General features: G+C 42.7%; 1 protein-coding gene across 1 annotated transcript in view; it reads right to left on the bottom strand.

Moving 5' to 3' along the window:
* The window catches only part of ryr2a (ryanodine receptor 2a (cardiac)), a 1,161,183-nt gene that overhangs the window by 720,926 nt on the left and 418,888 nt on the right, over positions 1 to 21,369 (bottom strand). Inside the window, 10 exon segments of the mRNA XM_056296806.1 lie at positions 4,708 to 4,783; positions 4,954 to 5,031; positions 5,162 to 5,296; positions 7,797 to 7,886; positions 8,005 to 8,083; positions 8,621 to 8,784; positions 12,755 to 12,895; positions 13,716 to 13,806; positions 13,997 to 14,217; positions 14,327 to 14,496. Coding sequence (XP_056152781.1) covers positions 4,708 to 4,783; positions 4,954 to 5,031; positions 5,162 to 5,296; positions 7,797 to 7,886; positions 8,005 to 8,083; positions 8,621 to 8,784; positions 12,755 to 12,895; positions 13,716 to 13,806; positions 13,997 to 14,217; positions 14,327 to 14,496 — 1,245 coding nt within the window.

The following is a 21,369-nucleotide window of genomic DNA, read 5'->3' as shown; positions in this document are numbered from 1 at the left end:
TCTCTGTGTGTGTCGGAAAAACAGTGGTTCGGCTTGGATTCGCCTTGTCACGAAAGTGGGGAGGCGCTTTCCTTCGAGACTGCCGGCCGGAGAGATGCAGTTGGCGAACGCATGCAATACGAGGGTGGGTGTTTGAATTAAAATAGGGATCAATTGGCCACTAAATTGGGAGAAAAAAGGGAAAAATCAGAAATAAATTTATAAAAAAAAAGAAGATGGGAACACTGTGGTCATAAAGGGATGGACATGGTCAGCAACAATACTCAGGTAGGCTGTGGCGTTGACACGATGCTCAATTGGTACTAAGGGGCCCAAACTGTGCCAAGAAAATATCCCCCACACCATTACACCACCACCACCAGCCTGAACCGTTGATACAAGGCAGGATGGATCCATGCTTTCATGTTGTTGACACCAAATTCTGACCCTACCATCCGAATGTCGCAGCAGAAATCGAGACTCATCAGACCAGGCAACATTTTTCCAATCTTCTATTGTCCAATTTTGGTGAGCCTGTGCGAACTGTAGCCTCAGTTTCCTGTTCTTAGCTGACAGGAGTGGCACCCGATGTGGTCTGCTGCTGCTGTAGCCCATCTTCCTCAAGGTTCGACGTGTTGTGCGTTCAGAGATGCTCTTCTGCATACCTCGGTTGTAATGAGTGGTTATTTGAGTTACTGTTGCCTTTCTATCAGCTCGAACCAGTCTGGCCATTCTCCTCTGACCTCTGGCATCAACAAGGCATTTTCGCCCACAGAACTGCCGCTCACTGGATATTTTCTCTTTTTCGGACCATTCTCTGTAAACCCTAGAGATGGTTGTGCGTGAAAATCCCAGTAGATCAGCAGTTTCTGAAATACTCAGACCAGTCCGTCTGGCACCAACAACCATGCCACGTTCAAAGTCACTTAAATCACCTTTCTTCCCCATTCTGATGCTCGGTTTGAACTGCAGCAGATCGTCTTGACCATGTCTACATGCCGAAAAGCATTGAGTTGCTGCCATGTGATTGGCTGATTAGAAATTTGCGTTAACGAGCAGTTGGACAGGTGTGCCTAATAAAGTGGCCGGTGAGTGTATATTGTAGCCCATTCCCGCAACACTGAATAAATTCAAAATTTACTGTTAATGTGAATAGTAAGGATTTACGAAATCGCTCGGGAGCTGCTCTCTGTGTGTCTGCTTCACTCGGTCACCATGCCAGAAGTCCAATAAGCCATTTCTTGACATCCATCTATCCATTATCCAAACCGCTTATCCTGCTCTCAGGGTCGTGGACATTACACTTAAATGAATAACAGGATGGGGACTCTAATTGATTGTGGCACTTAGCACAGGTGCCCCTCAGGGCTGACCTTCAGCACAGGTGCCCCTCAAGGCTGTGTTCTGAGCCCCCTCCTTTTCTCCCTCTTTACCCATGACTGCCTGCCAACTCACCCTTCAAATGCTATAGTTAAGTTTGCAGATGACACCACAGTCATTGACCATATCACCAACAATGACGAGACAGCCTACAGGGACGAGATTGAGCACCTCACATCATGGTGTACTACCAACAATCTTGTCCTCAATGTGCAGAAGACGAAGGAGCTGATTGTGGACTTCAGGAGGTCTAGAAGCTGCAGCCACTCCCCCATACACATCAATGGGGTGGAAGTAGAGCGTCTTTCCAGCTTTAAATTCCTTGTAGTCCACATCAGCGAGGAACTTTCGTGGACATTAAACACCCAGGCCCTTGTGAAAAAGGCCCAACAACGCCTGCATTACCTGAGGAGGCTGAGGAGCGCCTGTCTATCCCCCAAAATTCTCACCAACTTCTACCACTGCACCATACAGAGCATCCTGACCAGCTGCATCTCAGTGTGGTACGGCAACTGCACCTCAGTAGACCAGAAAGCTCTGCAGCAGGTCGTCAAGGCAGCCCAACGTATCACCGATACCCAGCCCCCAGCCATAAAAGACATTTATCACAAACGCTGCCTTCGAAGGGGTCTCAGCATCAGCAGAGATCCCGCCCACCCCAACCATGGACTGTTCTCCCCCCCTGCGCTCTGGGAGGCGCTACAGGAGCCTCAGAGCCCGCACTACTAGGCTCAAAAACAGTTTCTTCCCACAAGCTGTTGCCCACCTGAACCTGGCTACCCACTGAATGTCTGTAGATATTTTTAGATATGTTGTACTCTTGCTCTTTTTTAACTTAGTTTTAGCTTTTGGTCTTCATGTGTGTATATCTTATACTGTATTTGCTGTGTTTGTCTGTGTCTGTCTAGCACTGTTTGGTGAAGCCACAGCCCTCATTTAATTTTTAACATGTGCCTTGCAAATTGTTTTTAATGACAATAAATTGAATTGAATTGAATTGAATTGAATTGAATTGAATTGAATTGAAGAAGACGGCCTGACTAAATGCAGTTCTCCTGAGTGGGATTGTGCGGTCCCCTCTAGCTGCACTTCTTGTAGCTCTGTTTGTGGTAGATTTGAAGTTGATGAAGCTGGACAGAGGAGGAGGAGCTAAACCACGCATGATCTTATAAACTAGGCAGACATTTTTGTATTTGATGAGGTTTTCCCAACTAAGATTATACTTTTTTAGAATATGGCAATGATGAAGTGAATGGTTTCTTGTCTAAGGTTTGAGTGCTTGTTTGTATAATGATTCCAGTGGTTTTAATGTTATAGAGTGTGTGATAGACCAGCTTATCAGACAATAGGTGATGTAGGAAAAAAACATATATCTTTGCTGCCCCAGTTGATAGGAAGGTTTCTTCCTATTTTTTCCTCCCTGTTAAAGGTTTTTTTTTTTTTAGAGAGTTGTTCCTTATCTTATGTGAGGGTCTAAGGACAGGATGTTGTGTTGCTGTAAAGCCTCTTGAAGCAAATTTGTGATGTCGGGCTATACAAATAAAATTGACTTGACTTGGTAAACCTAAAATTTGCCAAACTAAACTACTTTATTGCAGACCCTTTTTATGTGGGTTTTGAAGCCGAGCTTTAAATCTATGTGTACTCCTAAGTATTTGTATTCTGAGACAACTTGTAGGCTCTCTCCCTGGCTGAGAATATCTTGCTCTACATTTATGCTGTTGTTTTTTGAGAAAACATACAAACTGTTTTCAACACATTCAGTTGCAGACAACATTGGTTAAGCCAGGATGTGACCTTCAACATAACATTTGTTAACTTGATTGACACCTCTTCTGTAGTTTTATCATGAGAAAAAAAAACTGTATCATCAGCATACACTAAGATGTCACATTTTCCACACACAGAAGGTAGGTCATTAATGTACATGCTGAATAGGATTGGACCCACTATAGAGCCCTGTGGGACAACAGTTGACAGATCTAGAGAATTAGATGTATAATTATCGATTTTGATAAACTGGGAGCGAGATGACAGGTAGGATCTGATAAGGTTGGCAAATTCTGTGGAAAATTTGAAGCTGAGTAGTTTATGCAGTAGGATGATGTGATTAATGCTTTCTGTAGATCTACAGCCTCCCCTTTGTCGACTGACACCTTAACTTTTTCTATGAAATAGCATGGAGCTGTTTCTGTTGAGTGATCAGCCCTGAATCCAAATTGCATTGGGTGCAGTGGGAAGGAGCTACTGTTGAGATGGTCAATGATTTGTTCAGCAACTATTTTTCCGAATACCTTTGATACTATGGGTGAAATACTGATGGGCCTGTAGTTAGTAGTCAGACGAGGGTCACTGCATTTCAGTATAGGGGTCGCAACCACAGACTCCCATGAGTTGGGAAACTTCACTTGACCCAGTGAGGTATTAATGATATGCGTTAGTGGGTTAGCCATTGAGGGGTTGATCTCGTTCAGCATGAGTGTGTGCTAGTGCTGGCTCACTAGTACCGATAGTCCATGCTTTGCTTTACTGAACTGTGAAACTTTGGACTATGGTAGTCACTGACTCAACAAAGTATTTATTGAGGGCCTGTGCCACATTAACTGGACTCTGTAGGATTGTCTCATTGACCTTCAGTTCAGTTGGCTTTGTTATGATGTTGTTTTGACTGGATAATTTTTTAATCTGGCTCCATATAGCTTTTGAGTTACCATGAAAGTTTTCAATGATCGTAATGAAGAAGTCCACCTTTGCTTTTCTCAATTCTCTTGTTACCTTGTTTCTTAGCATTGAAAATGTATGTCTATCATGGGACATCTTTGATTTTGTGGCTTTTGTCAAGGCCTTGTCTCGCTCCTTCATTAATTTTTGGACATTATTGTTCACCCAGGAGAGAGTCTGTTTCTTATTTTTGCGTTTCATCTTAATCGAAAATTCATTGATTATAGATTGTAATTTTTCTGTAAAGTTTTGACTAGTTACTTCTGAATCATTTTCAAGGAGTAGATCATCCCAGTTTGGTTTTTTTATGGTTGTTTTGAAGTCCTCTTGCTTGTTTATTGGGATGCCAAAGAGTTCCTTATTGCCATGAGTAGTATGAGTAGTAAACCTCCTTAACTGGATCACTGAGCATGCATCAACACAATACAGTTTATTTACTGAACAAGCCACATGATGCTATCTACATCTAAAGAAAAAATTTATATGCCACCTACTCTACCTGGCTTCTGTGACAGCAGACAACAATGGAATCAGACACATCCACATTGGAGAGGAAAAGAGGAGATAGCATGACAAGAGGAGTGATCTTGGAGATGGAGGATGGGTCCAAATACAAATTGTATGTACCTTTGGCTTCCAGTTCCATCTTCTTTCCCCAAGCCCAAATATTATGATAGTTCTCGGCAAGCTGCTCAGCCATAGACTGTAGTGACACAATGCAAAGCATTAGTAAGTGTGTTATGGTGCACAAACTTTAAACATTTTATCCATCCATCCATCCATCCATATTTATATTTGAAACTACTAATATGTATGTCTGCAGACAATACACAACAACATCTGGACTATCTAGAGTGCACATGTGTTACTCACCTGCAAGTCTCTGGACAACGTGACATTGGTCATGTCAATGGGTCTGGGGCTGAAACCTGGGCCTCCCTCAAAAGACAGCTGGGGGAAAATGAAGTGTTTTTATTGTGCGTGTGCATGTGTGTGTGTGTGTGTGTGTGTGTTTGTGTGTGTGTGTGTGTGTGTGTGTGTGTGTGTGTGTGTGTGTGTGTGTGTGTGTGTGTGTGTATACCTGGCTGGCTTGTGATATCCTGCGGGACCTGTGTAAGCTAGATGGATCTCCCTCTCGAACCCTCTCGATACTCCAGCCCCAGGACAACATTGTCTTCAGAGACTCTTTAATAGGCCAACGGTACAGCTCCTTGTCCTACAAGAGCAGAACATAACCTGACATTAAACAAGGCCTCATGTCCTGTCAGTGTCATGCAGAAATAGTTCACTTCTCACAGAACAATAAATGAATGTCATTGTTGTTATCATGTATTTAATCAGAAACAGACTACTTTATTAATCCCTGAGGGGAAATGGGATAAAATTGGGTTTAAATTTTTTTTTAAAAATAGTACACCAGTTTAGTTTCTTCCAGAGAACATGAAACATGTGTTACATATGGAGAACCAATATTTACTACTGATGTGTTCAAGCCCAGTAGCAACTAGCTAATTATCCCCGCTGGGCGAGTAGCCCAGCCCGGGGATTATGTCTCTGCAGCTAATCTCTCAAACTGCTGGACCTATCAGCCTAAAACTTTTGGGCACACTTATGGCTGTATGATTAAGACCTTCTTGTGGTTCTTCTTTTGGCCTGCTCCCCGCCTCCCATGGGTCGCCAAAGCAGACTTTACAGTTTCCATTGGTACCCTCCGATGGCACAGCACAAACGGCAGCTGCCGCCAACCCGGTCCTCTGCCGATCCGGCATGGCCCTGCCAATCCACATACTGATTTGGCAAAGTTTTACGTCAGACGGCCTTCCTGACACAACCACTAACCTTACGGATAACCACTAACCCCCTCTTGTGGTTGAGGTGATTAAAAACCTTTGGCAGACGCTTGTTGTCGCCGTCGCCGCTCCCTCTCTTCATCCTCTCTCTAGGTCTCTAGAACGAGGCCGCTGCTCTCTGTCGCTGCCCGGTCTGTCACCATGAACATGCGTGCATATGCACGAGGGTCCACAGACTGACAGGCAAAACGTTTTGTTATTTTTTTTTCTTATTTTTTTTAGCTTCATGCTGCATATTAAAATCTTTTTCCCATATTTCCCATTCACAATCATCTTGGGCAAAGTGCAAAAGTCTTATAATGGCAGAAAAAAAACGGTTTTTTTTCTGTCCTTGTATGCGTGTAACTGTCCGCTCATCTTGCGTGCACTCAGTTTCCGCACACTCATTTAGAGCCCTCGGTAAACAAGAGGCAAGATGGCGACAGCAGATACTGAATTAAAAAAAAAAGAAAAGCCATTTAACATAATGTGCCGAGCATGAATGACTAGACTCGCTAGCCCTTAGCTAACGGGTCAGGCCCTTTAGTTGACTGGTTAACGTAGTCGCCCGTGGTCCTGGAGACCCAGGTTCGCGTCCCGGCTGCGGCGGTCCCCGGCTGCCCCCCGAATTCGCTACACTCGTGTCAGAAGTGGGATGGTAAGACTGTGAGGCTATCGAAAGCGTGTGTACCCAGAGGTGTGAGGGAGCTGATGTGCTGAAGCGCGGGGACGTCACGTGCTTCCCGAAGAAGGGGGTTAGTGTAACGACCACTGTTACCTCCGACTTGGTCGGGCATCCCTACAGACACAATTGGCTGTGTCTGCGGGTGGGAAGCCGGATGTGGGTATTTGTCCTGCACTAGCGCCTCCTTTGGTCAGTCGAGAGGGGGTGGAGCAGCGACTGGGACGGCCCAAAAACAAACAAAAAAAACCGTGGTAATTGGCCAGATACAATGGGGAGAATTAAAAAAAAAAGTGTAATGACCATGAATGACTAGACTCGCTAGCCCTTGGCTAACAGGTCGGGCCCTTTAGTCGACTGGTTAACATAGTCGCCCGTGGTGCGGGAGACCAGGGTTCGTGTCCCAGCTGCGGCGGTTCCTGGCTGCCCCCCGAATTCGCTATAATAATAAGAACACTCAGTGAAAAACAAACATTTCGTTGACTGAACTTTGTATCTTAAGGTTACTGTAGAATGTTGGCAACAATAACTTCAAACTCATCATCCGTTCTTCAGCACTGCGTAAGACCAAGTGTTATCTTCATATCATATTATTATTAATTTTATGCTATGTGCTGAGACCAGCCCCATATTTGTATAGTGTTTAAACTGCTGCAAGACACCTCCCTCATGAGCCCCCTGCCACTACCCGAGAACTCGAGTTTTTCAGGATAGGAGTACTCAGGTTGTAAAATTATGCACTCGTGCAACTCTTAGTCTGCTGCTAATCTCGCATACTACTGGGCCTGTCAGCTGATTCATTTTGTGCAGTTATGACTGTATGATCAAGGACTTCTCGTGGTTGCTGTGATTCAAAACCTTTCAAAAATGTGTTTACACCACAATTGACTGCCAACTCCTCAGGTAGTTTTTTGCCCAAGCCCGAGCACTGGAGAAGGGGAGGTATGCAGGCAGTGCCTCCGCATTTTCCCTTCTCTCAGTAGATGAAAATAGTGGTGGTTTGTTGCCAGGATCGAGCGCTGGAGAAGGGGTGATATGCCTGGGAGGATCTGCACTCTTCTACTTTCACTTGTTTTGTTTTTTGGGCTACCTGAATATACCGAATCATCATTTTATAAAATTACAAACTAAAAGAAATTATTGTTACAATGATTTAAACTGGTCAATATGTGTGTCTGCAGTAGAAACAGTAATATGCTGAATACCTTCTCAGAGAGGCCTTTGTATGGTTTGAGGAGAGGGTGAGTCTTGGTGGATTCACACATTTGCTCCCCATACGACCAGCTGTTTGAAAACTAGAAAACATTTTAACGTTATGGTACTTTTAAATATCTTAACAGTCTAATCAGGGTTCCCATGTCTTCCCCAATTCTCAGTGCAGTTTATATGGCTTCTGAATCTGTGTGTTCCCACCTTGTCCATGGACCACTTCTCGTGGGAGTGCTCTGCATATCTGCTGATGAAGTAGTCCAGTTTCTCAGGGATGATTACTCTGGTAAAGAGAGGAGAAAACAGAGCTACTGACTTGGGGGTTCAAGGCTATTTCCAAAATCTTGTCGGCATCCGTCCATTTGAGTAGAAGACAAAGGGTTTGAAGGTAGAGTGCAGAACTGCTGTAAGTGTTGACAGATGAGAGGCTCCTTACAAGTCTGCCCTGATGGACACAGTCCCCGTCGAGAATCAAAATCTCTACTGGCCAACAGAATTAAAGTAAAATTAAATGATAGGGAAAGAGTAATTTCTGCTATCATAGCAAATAAATCGCAGGGAAATTAGAGGCATTAGACTTTGCCTATGAAGATGGCAGATGGTTCAACAGAAATATTTGCTCTCTCATTCCTACCTCAAGTTGGAGTTAATTAATGATATCAGGTCAAAGCAAATTACCATTTTTTAAAAAGTATTTAAACAAGATTTTAAACATCAGAAAACACTTTACAGAGAAAATTCAACATGTTTTTGTCTACAAATAATGGAAGGCAGATGATAATAAATCATGTGAAAGGAGCGTGTTAACACTGTTACACACTTGGTTGTGTCTGCAGGCTGCGGGGTGAAGTTTCCCTCCGAGTCCATGGAGGACTGCTTCTCCATCATGGCTATGTAGCTGGACTCCATGTAGTCTGGAGGCAGAGCCCCTGCCACGGCACTCAGACATGGCAAAGCCAGCTTAAACAGCTCCGGGTCATACTGCTGGATAGCACATAAACACAGTGTGCAGACACAAGTGTAGATATGTAAGCACCCACGCAGAGGAAAGATGTGTAAGTACACAGATACACTCAGCGGCTGCTTTATCAGGTACACCTGCTTGTTAGCACAAATAGCCAAACAACAAATTGTGTGGCTGCAACTCATATATATATATATATATATATATATATATATATATATATTACAACAACTTGGCGTCAAACGAGAACTACTATGTGGTGTGATTGTTAAAAGAAAGATGAGCTTCTTTGGTCATTCTAGGCCAGTGGTACTCTAATTTTCTTAGGAGAGCCACTTATGAGTAAGACCATTCCTCAAAGAGCCACAGAGATTGCAGACATAACTCGGGTGCTTTTTTATCATCACTCTCAAGATATTTACCATCTTTGTGTATGTTTAAAAAAAATAGTACTGTGGCAGGATGAGGAAAAACACAGGAGACGAAGGCGAGTTTGAACTTTATTCCTCAGCTCCAAAAACCAAACTGAAACAGGAACAACCCTGCACCAGAGAGCCCAGGAACGTAAACCACGCCCCCAGCTCACAGCCCTGCTGGGTGAGAGGCATGGCCCCTAGTGTCCACCACAGTACCATGCTTTCCATCCTTACATATCTTTTTATTCTCAATTAATAATTACATTGCATTATCAGAATATGTAATACTTGTTGTGAGTGTGTAAGGCTGGGAGTGGAACCCATCTTATGTATGCATGTATGCAATTATACGTAAGCATTATCAACATGAAAAAAATGTTTCGCAAATACAAAGCTACACACATTGGCTATATGTCTACCCATGATCCCATGCTGTTACGTAGCCTACGTTCTTTGACGTATCTTCAGTATGCTGCCATCTGCTGGATAATTCATTTCAATGTGCTAAAACAGGACACAAACAGAACCTGTAGAAGTAAGTTATAGCTGCATTTTTATTGTTATCAGTGGATCTATATGAGGCGCAAAACAAAGTCTCACGAGCCGCATGCTCTCTCACAAGAGACATCATACAAGGGAAGATGGAGGGTAAACAAGGACGTGGCCGCCCCAGGATGAAGTATATTGACAATTTAAACGAATGGACAGGACACTCTATGGCTGAAAATTTCAACACCATAAGAGACGGGGACAGATGGGGCAACATCATCAGGCAGGCAGCGTGAGCAGCTAACGCCCACAAGGCCGACGCTGGATGAGTGAGTGAGTGAGTGAGCATTGAAGAAATGGTGAAGAGAGTTACTAGTTTGAAGCACCATCAGAATGAGGAGGATGTGTGATCTCAGTGACCTTGACTGTGGAATGATAGAGAATGGTATGAAACATTCTCATTCTTTAACACTGCAACTGTGCTGTGTGTGTGTGTGTGTGTGTGTGTGTGTGTTTGCATGTGCCTGCATGGATGTGTGTAAGGCAAGCTTAAGCATGTGTACATGAAGTCTAATATTAAACACAGCCATGGTTTCACCTTGTCACAGTAAAACTGATCATTATGTCTGAATGGCCAGACCCTAATCTGCTGCTATGTAAATGAATGTTTTATTGAAATGGCTCCATGGCTGTCAGGGAAGGGAGACTAGTGACATCTAACATGACATCTTCATCTAAACTTAATAATGTTCCATTACTTCAGCTGTGTATCTCATTGTTGTGGACTGCTGCTTCAGCTCCTCTAGTTTTACAGTCATTCTGTTTCACTCTGATCTTCGCTGACTTGAACTGGCTTTCTTCTTTCAACACTTCTGCTACTACTTTTCTCCTATGTACTTTATAATGCCTTATAAATGTGTACACCTGTGTAATTCCACAACCTAACAGCTGAAAACCTCTGAGAAACTTTCAGATATTCTACTTCCATACTATGGTCTTCTACTTCTGTGCTATGGTCTTATACTTCCATCCCAAAAATGTCTCTTTTACTTTAAAATGTTCTGCTACATAGGCTGAGTATTATTGTATTCTGATTGGCTGCCAAAACTATGATCTTATACTTCCGTCCTATGGTCTTATACTTCCACCCTATGGTCTTATACTTCCATCCTATGGTCTTATACTTCCATCCTATGGTCTTATAATTCCATTCTATGGTCTTATACTTCCATCCTATGGTCTTATACGTTCATTCTTTGTCTTATACTTCCATCCTATGGTCTTATACTTCCATCCTATGGTCTTATACTTCCATCGTATGGTCTCATGTGTCCATCTTATGGTCTTATACTTCTGTCCTTTGGTCTTATACTTCCATCCTATGGTTTTATACTTCCATTCTTTGGTCTTATACTTCCATCCTATGGTCTTATACTTCCATCCTATGGTCTTATAATTCTATTCTATGGTCTTATACTTCCATCCTTTGGTCTTATACTTCCATCTTATGGTCTTATATTTCCATCTTATGGTCTTATACTTCCATCATATGGTATTGTACTTCCATGTTATGGTCTTATACCTCCGTCCTATGGTCTTATACTTCCATCATATGGTCTTATACTTCTGTCCTATGGTCTTATACTTCTGTCCTATGGTCTTATAGTTCCGTCCTATGGTCTTATACTTCCATCCTATGGTCTTATACTTCGATCCTATGGTCTTGTACTTCCATCCTTTGGTCTTATACTTCCATCCTATGGTTTTATACTTCCATTCTTTGGTCTTATACTTCCATCCCATGGTCTTATACTTCCATCCTATGGTCTTATAATTCCATTCTATGGTCTTATACTTCCATTCTATGGTCTTATACGTTCATCCTTTGTCTTATACTTCCATCCTATGGTCTTATACTTCCATCCTATGGTCTTATACTTCCATCTTATGGTCTTATGCTTCCATCTTATGGTCTTATACTTCCATCCTTTGGTCTTATACTTCCTTCTTTGGTCTTATACTTCCATCCTATGGTCTTATACCTCCATCCTATGGTCTTATACTTCCATCATATGGTCTTATACTTCCATCCTATGGTCTTATACTTCCATCCTATGGTTTTATACTTCCATCCTATGGTCTTATAATTCCATTCTATGGTCTTATACTTCCATCCTTTGGTCTTATACTTCCATCCTATGGTCTTATACGTTCATCCTTTGTCTTATACTTCCATCCTATGGTCTTATACTTCCATCCTATGGTCTTATACTTCCATCTTATGGTCTTATACGTTCATCCTTTGTCTTATACTTCCATCCTATGGTCTTATACTTCCATCCTATGGTCTTATATTTCCATCCTATGGTGTTTTGCTTCCATCTTATGGTCTTATACTTCTGTCCTATGGTCTTATACTTCCATCCTATGGTCTTATAGTTCCGTCCTATGGTCTTATACTTTCGTGCTATGGTCCTATACTTCTGTCCTATGGTCGTATACTTCCATCCTGTGGTCTTATACGTTCATCCTATGGTCTTATACTTCCATCCTATGGTCTTATAGTTCCGTCCTATGGTCTTATACTTTCGTCCTATGGTCCTACACTTCTGTCCTATGGTCGTATATACCATCCTGTGGTCTTATACTTTCGTCCTATGGTCTTATACTTCCATCCAAGGGCCTATACTTCCATCCTATGGTCTTATACTTCCGTCCTATGATTTTGTACTTCCATCCCAAAAATATCTTTTTCTCTTTACAATGTTCTGCTACATAGGCTGAGTATTATTGTATTCTGATTGGCTGCCAAAACTATCGTAGCTTTAGATGCTATTTAGTTCCAGTTCAGCAACTTTAAAAAAAATGTATTGCTTTTCCTCATTCAATATTTTGCACAATCTTACTTGAATCCTCTATGAGTGATATTTCCATGAAAAGTTTAAACAGCTGCTTTCCAGCTGGCCAATACAGCTTATTCAGGAACTGCTTTGTTCTAGTTTACTGTCATCTTGTCACCTTGTCTAAAAGTTGTTTACAAGAACATCACAACTCCACAAAAGAGAAGGAACCTTCACACTCCTACCTTATATGACAGAGCATCAAAGATTCCCCAAAAAAGTTTCCTTGAAAGGTGAAGTTCCTCGTCAGATGCTGCTCCAAAACTGCCCCAGCCTCCAGTAAGACAGTAATATTTCCAACAACGTTCATAGTGATTGGTCAACAGCTGAGTGTAAAAAGAAGGTAGACATCAGTCAATAGTTTGAAGACATCTGCTACTGATCCTCAGTAAGCCACAGCACTGACAGTAGCAAGTTTCATCACCCCCCCCCATTTTCTCCCCAATTGTATCCAGCCAATTACCCCACTCTTCCAAGCCATCCTGGTCTCTGCTCCACCCCCTCTGCTGAGCTGGGGAGGGCCGCAGACTACCACATGTCTCCTCCGATACATTTGGAGTCACCAGCCGCTTCTTTTCCCTTGACAGTGAGGAGTTTCGTCAGGAGGACGTAGCGCATGGGAGGATCACGCTATTCCCCCCAGTTCCCCCTCCTCCCTAAACAGGCGCCCCGACCGACCAGAGGAGGCGCTAATGCAGAGACCAGGACACATCTCCACATCCAGCTTCTCACCCGCAGACACAGCCAATTGTGTCTGTAGGGACGACTGACCAAGCTGTGGAGGTAATACGAGGATTCGAACCGGCGATCCCCGTGTTAGTAGGCAATGGAATAGACCGCCACACTACCCAGATGCCCCCTTATCTTTGATTGATGCAACCAGTGTGTTGACTGTATGCCCGTCTCTGACTATAAAGCTTTTAAGTGCTGAAGGTTGATTTGAGTGACAACAGCAGATGGGACAGGAAATAAGGAATTAACCATGACTTGAGATTAGTTATACAGGTTAAATAGTTAAATAGATAATTTGGTGATCTTCATAAAATATTTCATTTGTATAGTAGTCAGAAAAAAAGCGGTGAAAAGTAATTTCAACTAATATTGTATGTTGTGATGTAGTGTTTCTCCAGCAGAGAGAGCGCTCACTTTCAGAGGCATCTTGGTGTGCTCGTTCAGGAGAGGAACGTCGAACACCAATCTCCTCAGCAGGTGTTGCATCATAGATGGCCTCAGTTTACTGCAGATTATAATAGCAATGTTAATTTGTTTGCATAGACATAACACAACAATAAATTAAAATAAAATGGAGACAATTTCAAAAGAAGTAAACCACAAACAAAATGAAGTATTGTGAACCATAACATGGAAAACACATAGCACTGAAACTTAGTGCATGGGGAAACCTCAGAACCTGTGCTGGGCCTTACCCACAGATGGCCAACAGACACTCCTCTATGGCATCTCTTTGAGCCTTGGTGAGACAGCAGCCTTTGGACAGCCGGTAGACAGTGTGGAGGAGAGAGTCGATCAGAGAGGCGTACGGCTCTGTGCCAGCAAAAAGTGGGGCGCACCTCGTGAGGAGAGGCAGCACGGCTGTACAGAGGTACCTGTTGAGAGCTAGTGCCATGTCTGTTGCACTTAGGGCAGCCTTGAGAAAATAAAGGGTGAAGGAGGATGGAGGGATGAACAGAGAAATGACAAAGTGAAATAACAGCTTGGCTCATATACTAATACACACACAAAACCTTTTGACTTACTGTGTCCAGCGACGCTGCAGCCCGTAGGTCTGGTAGGAACCCCACTTCCAACAAATGCAACAAAAAGTTCTGCTCTTCAATACCGTAGACCCGGTCCAAGAACAGAACCATGGCTGCCTTATGATCTGGACAGAACCCTGCCGACATGTCGGGTTCAACTATTGACCCATCTTTGTCAAAGAACATGAAATTACACACAGACACAATCAAACAAAAATTAGGGACATTAGAGTGTTAAACCATGAATGATCCAAGTAATTCTATTTATTTAGCAGCAGAAACACTGCAATATTAAACTTTATTCTCAGCGAGCCCATGTTCAAAGACATCAGACATTGGAATGTTGTTTTTATACCGCACTAATTCAAACCAGTGGTTCATTCACTTTAGGCTTGTACAAACTTACACAATGGCTTGTTCAAAGGGCTTTGTGTGGCTAACTGAAGTATTTTATATGAAGGAAACAGCCAAACTGACTGCAACTGTTTTTCTTATCACCGGGCATTAAACCTAAAGTCAGAATATTGAAGAAAAGTTGCAGAGGCATGAGGACATATAATTGCAGAAAAACATGTTTGTTTAATCTTAGTAGTGACTGTATGGGGTCTACAGTGCCTTGCAAAAGTGTTCAACCCCCTTGACAGTCAGCACTAATTTCTGGATTATAAAATATACTCACACATCTGTTCCTGAACAATATTATTGTTGTGAACCCATAAGCTCTAACGGCATGTTCCCAAAGCCAAAATAAGATATGTTTCGCTGACTTTTTATTAGTAAATTAAAATCTAAAATATAGTGCTTGCATAAGTATTCATCCCACACATATCACTACTTTGTAGAGTACCCTTTTCAGGAATCAGGAACAATTTGTCATTTCATTAAATGTACTTGTATACAGAAAATGAAATGAAATATTTCTCCCGGTCAACAGCAGTGCAACACAAAGACAAAAAAACATATCCAAAAACTACAAAACCACATATATCCAAACTACAAAAACACATATCCAAAAACGTCCTTATCCAACAGATCCAAAAAAATTCTCTGTCCAATAGAACAAACGCCAGCCGGGATGACTGTCCGAACTGCTGGTCTGCATGGGCCAGCAGTTAGCTTAGCCTGCCCTGCTTCGCGTCCTGTCAGACTGCCCCTAGTGTTTCCCCTTCAGGCATGGCTCTGGGCAGGGCCGTGGTCCTTGGGCCCACTGGACACAGCAGACCAGGCTTCCTCAGCCGATCCAATGCTAGCAATCCCAGCCAGACACCTTCAACACATCTCCCTGCACTCCACACAACGACACTAAAAACAGAGTCAAGGCTAGGCGAGGCCGCCGCCAGATCGCCCTTGGTGTTATCGGAACTGCCAGTCTGCATGGGCTAGTAGTTAGCTTAGCCAGCCCCACTTCCACATCCTGTCAGACTGCCCCCAGTGTTTCCTCTTTAGGCACAGCTCCGGGTAGGGCCGTGGTCCCTGGGCTCACGGGACTTAGCAGACCAAGGTCTCCCAGCCGATCCAGCGCCAGCTATCCCAGCCATCAAACAAAGACACAAACTTAGAATGTAGATGTGGACATGCTAATGGACTGCATGATCGGTACTGGGTGAGGCCGCTGCAAACCTAAGTTTGTGCTGCTATGTTCCCACATTGGTAGTGGGTGAGGCCGCTGCAAACGTGAGTTCGCACCGCCATCTTCCCCTTTTGTTGCAATAACAGCCATGATTCGCTTGGGGTAAATATATACAAGCTTTGCACATTCTTCTGGAGTAATTTTTGCCCATTCTACTTGGCAGAATTTGCACAGGTCTTGTAGGTTGGTGGGACAGCACCGCTGGACTGTGATTTTCAGTCTGTGCTGCAGATTTTCAATGGCGTTGAGGCCTGGACTTTGACTTGGCCACTCCAAAACCAACATTCACCTTTTTGTTGCTGAGCCATGCCGTTGTTGCTTTAGTCTTGTGCTTAGGATGATTGTCCTACTGGAAGGTGAACCTTCTCCCAAGCTTCAGTTTTATGGCAGGCTAACAGGTTTTCTTCCAATATTTCCCTGTTTAGCTCCATCCATTCTTCCCTTAATTTGAACAAGGCTCCCAGTGACTGCAGATGAAAAGCAACCCCATAGCATTATGCTGCCACCGCCATGCTTCACTGTAAGGAGGTTGTTTTTTTAGGGCATGAGCAGTGTTAAGTTTGTGCCACACATAATGCATAGAGTTTTGGTCAAAAAGCTCAATTGACCACAAAACCTTACCCATATCCTAACTGGGTCTCTCTCATGCTTGGCAGCAAACGCCAAGCATGCTTTTATATGCATAGTTTTGAGCAATAGCTTCTTTCTTGCCACCCTCCCATACAGGCCAGATTTATGGAGAGCCCGTGATATGGTTGACTCATGCACATTTACTCCAATTTCAGCCACTGACCACTGGAGCTCCTTCAGAGTGATTGCAGGATCATCTGTGGCTTTCCTCACTCCTTCGGTGTTGGTCCGTGGAGATCAATACCAGTTGTTTCCAGCTTCTGCCTTCGTAAGAGGTGGCTTCATGAGCTCGGTACTATCTCTTCTCTATATTCTTCCCAAACCTCTTCATTTGTTCCGATTTAGCTATTTTCTGTGCTTAGTTCACTTATCACTAGATTCTCTAGTTTTCTTTCTCATAAGACTCTTGTGTTTAGTAGGCAGCCTCTTGTTCCTAATTTGTTACTAGCATCGAGCTTAGCCTGGCTTAATAGTTAGCACTATTGCTTTTGCAGTCAAAGCAGCCTCGTTAAAACGATGGTATGTGGTGACTGCTCCGTAGTTACAGGTAGGTTGTCTCTACTAGAGAGATGTGTCCGTGAGTTAGAGCAGCTTCTTTTGGCTAGGATTACATTAGATGTGATGGGCACTCCAGATAGCCTTAGCCCCGGGCCTGACAGCAGATCTGCTATTGTTAGCACTAGCTCAGCCTCGTCGGCAGGTGCGGCAGAGTTTGTCTCCATTTACCGGCATGGGAAGGCTTGCAAGAGCAAGCCACCAGTCATGTGGCCTGGTCTGCGGTCACCTCACCTGACTGCAAACCGGTTTTTGCCACTCACCAGCCCTGTTGGTAGTCCTCCCGGCCCGCATGCTTCTCCCACTCCTGTCGACAGAGTAAAGCAAGGCACACTAGTGATAGAAGACTCCATTACCCGCAATATTAGATTAGCTTCACCAGCCTTGGTTCATTGCGGGGCCAGAGTCTCCGACATAGAGGATAATCTTAGGGTGCTGGCATCACGGATGGAGAATAAGGGAACCCAGGCACACAGCACCACTACTTTCAACAACATTGTTATTCATGTCGGAACAAATAATGCTAGGATGAAACAATCAGAGATCACAAAAGCCAGCCTAGTCAGAACACTTGAGTTTGCCAGAAAGATGTGTCAGAATCGATTAATTGTCTCTGGTGTCTTACCTGTGAGGGGTAATGATGAGATGCACAGTAGGCTTACCTCAATGAACCACCGGCTGGCTCATTACTGTAATGAGCAGGGATTCGGCTTTGTTGATAACTGGCCTTGTTTCTGGGGCCGCCCTTACCTGCTGAAAGTGGACAGCATTCACCCTACTGGGGATTGCACCACTCTTTTGTCTAGTAATATAGATAGCTGTTTACGTTTAGTTTGACACTACGGACTTATTCAGCAGGTTGCAGGTGGTTAGAGTGCCTACTAGGTTTAAATCTAGTGCAGAAGTGGAGTCAACTAGTTTAATTAATATTTTAAGTCAGGGAATTTCTCATAGTGTAGATTATCAGTCTGGTAGCTTGGTCTATAACACTGAGACCGTCTCCCTACCCTGCTGTATTGCTCCCAAGCTCTCCTCTCCTAAATGTGTGAATCACAATAATCCAATAAACATTTTTACTACTGGTAGGGGTGAAATATGCAACGAAGTACCTAATAATCTACAGAACCAAACATCTAATGTTATCAACAGTGTGACTACATATCGTCCAAAGCGTTGGTAATCAAAATTGCCAACAAGGTGTCTAATTCCAATTAATATTTCACCTATTGATAGCTCTAAAGTTCTGCCTACTATTGATCACTTCCATAAGATGCTTAAATTTGGTTTCAAAAATATCAGATCATTGTCTACAAAGCCTTACTAATAAATGATCTGATTCTTGAACATAGTTTCAATATGATTGGGTTATGTGAAACATGGTGGAAACCAAATGTTTTCCTTCCCTTAAACTTCCCCAATGGACTACACTTATGCCCATGTAGCTCAGGCAAATAAACAAGGTGGGGGTGTTGCCTTACTATATAAATCTATTTTCAATCTGACCTCTAGACTTGAATCTAAATTCCAGTCCTTTGAGGCTCTTGTTCTTAGTCCAGCTCCCTCAGCCATGAATAGACTTGGCTCAGTCCAGATTGTGATACTCTATCGACCCCCTGGCTGTTACTCACTATTTCTTGAAGAATTTGGAGAATTTATCTCAGGTTTTGTTACTCATTCTGATGAGATTCTAATTCTTGGTGATTTCAATATTCATCTGGATAAGGCTGCTGATCCTCTAAGTAAAGTCTTTCTGGCACTAGTTGATACTTTTGGGTTTGCTCAGTTCAAGAGTCGGCTCATTGCAGTAGTAACACCCTTGATTTGCTTTTATCTAAAGGGATCGGCGTTTCTCATCTGAATGGCTTGCCAACCAGATCATTTTCTCATCAAATTTGAAACACTGTTGGCCTGTCCAATTTATTTAGTCACAGATGTAACTGCTACTCACCACATTGGTCCCACCACTGTAGCTGTATTAAGCCAGCACCTGCCTCAAGTCTTGGCTCTTTTCACTGTAGTGACTGACTGTTGAAAATTCTAGTGACTTAAATGTGGCCCTCTCTAGTATCCTCGATTCAATTGCACCTCTCACTATCAGAGCTAGGCGACTAAAGAGGCCTACACCCTGGTTTAATGATGAGACACATGCTCTTAAGTGGGCCTGCAAAAGACTGGAACGTAAATGGCGAAAATCTAAATTGGAAGGTTTTTTTTAGTCTTTTTTTAACCTAACATGGCATGATTGAACTTCAAGAAGTGGCTGATGATGAATGAAAGAATGAATGAACCCCAGATTTCTCTTTGACACTATCTAAACTTACTAAAAAGAAGCCGTCTATTAGCTGCTCCCCATTCACGGTCCATGAGTTTCTAGACTTTTTCTGCAATAAGGTTGATGAGATCATAAACAAAATTACTTCTTCACCTCCCTGTTATTACAGCTTTTGATACTACCTCTCTTGATACTTTGACTAAGCTCGTGTCAGTTTCTAAACCAATTACTTGCCTACTTGACCTCTTACCAGCAACACTTTTTAAAGACCTCTGGACTTTCCTTGGACATACAATTCTAGAAATTGTTAATTTATCACTTACTACTGCAGCGTTTCCCAACCCAGTCCTCAAGGAACCCCTATGCCACAGATTTTAATTGTAACCATGCATAGGTAACCCTGCTTGTACCTACTCAACCAATCATCTCACAGCACTTAATTATGCAAGGTGTGTAACATCTGACATAATCCATTAGTGATTGGTTGAATAACTACAAACAGGTACCTATTCAAGGTTGTAAAGAAAATTTACAGGATAGGGGTTCCTTGAGGACTGAGTTGGGAAACACTGTACTACTGGCATTGTTCTCAGCAATTTTAATTAAGACAGCTGTGGTGAAACCTCTACCTCAAAAAACAAAAAAACAAAAAAAACTCACCTCGATCCAGGGTTTCGTAATGACTATCGACCAGTCTCTAATCTTCCATTCTTTTCTAAAGTACTAGAGAGAGCGGTGTATCAACAATTTTCGACCCGTATATAAGAAAACCATCTATATGAACCTTTTCAATCGGCTTTCAGGGCCTGTCACTCCACTGAAACTGCTCTGATCAGAGTGGTGAGCGATCTTTTACTAGCTATGGACTCTGATTCCAGTTCAGTGCTTATACTACTGGACCTCAGTGCAGCCGTTGACACCACTGATTACTGTATACTATTAAGACAGATTAAATTGTAATTTTGATGTCTCTGGCTTAGCTCTCTCTTGGCTTAAATTCTACTTATCTGGAAGAACACATCAGGTCTGCTAGAGTAATATTACATCAAAATTATCTGACGTTAAATATGGTGTACCTCAGGGCTCAGTTCTTGGCCCTCTACTTTTCTCTCTTTATATTTCACCTTTTGGCCAAATTATATGCAGTTATGGAATACATTTCCATTGCTATGCTGATGATACTCAGCTGTATGTGCTTATAAGGGCTGATGATCATACTCAAATGATTAATTTAGAGGCCTGCTTGGCTGCTGTGAATAATTGGATGTCACTTAACTTTCTGCTTTTAAATTCAGATAAAACTGAGATGCCAGTCATTGGCCCTGCTAGACACAGACACCAATTTGATCAAGTAACGATAACAATCGACAACTCTGTGATTTCATAAAGTCTGGCAACCAAAAATCTCGGTGTTTTGTTTGATCACAGCCTTTCCTTTGATAAGCACATTAAAGAAATCACAAAGACTGCCTTTTTTTCCACTTATGTAACAGCTAAAATGCAGTGTTTTGCGTCCATGGCTGACGCAGAGACTGTAATACAAATCCCAATTCCAATGAAGTTGGGACGTTGTGTAAAACGTGAATAAAAACAGAATACAATGATTTGCAAATCTTTTTTGACCTATATTCAATTGAATACACTACAAAGACAAGATATTTAATGTTCGAACTGATAAACTTTATTGTTTTTTGCAAATATTCACTCATTTTGAATTTGATGCCTGCAACAAGTTCCAAAGAAGCTGGGACAGGGGCATCAAAAGAAAGTTGGGAAAGTTGAGGAGGAACATTCCACAGGTGAACAGGTTAATCGGAAACAGGTGAGTGTCATGATTGGGTATAAAAGGAGAATCCCCGGAAGGCTCAGTCATTCACAAGCAAGGATGGGGTGAGGTTCACCACTTTGTGAACAACTGTGTGAGCAAATAGTCCAACAGTTTAAGGTTAAAGGTTT

Source organism: Lampris incognitus, chromosome 17, assembly GCF_029633865.1.
Source record: "Lampris incognitus isolate fLamInc1 chromosome 17, fLamInc1.hap2, whole genome shotgun sequence".
NCBI lineage: Eukaryota > Metazoa > Chordata > Actinopteri > Lampriformes > Lampridae > Lampris > Lampris incognitus.
This window is presented reverse-complemented; position numbering and strand designations above follow the sequence as displayed.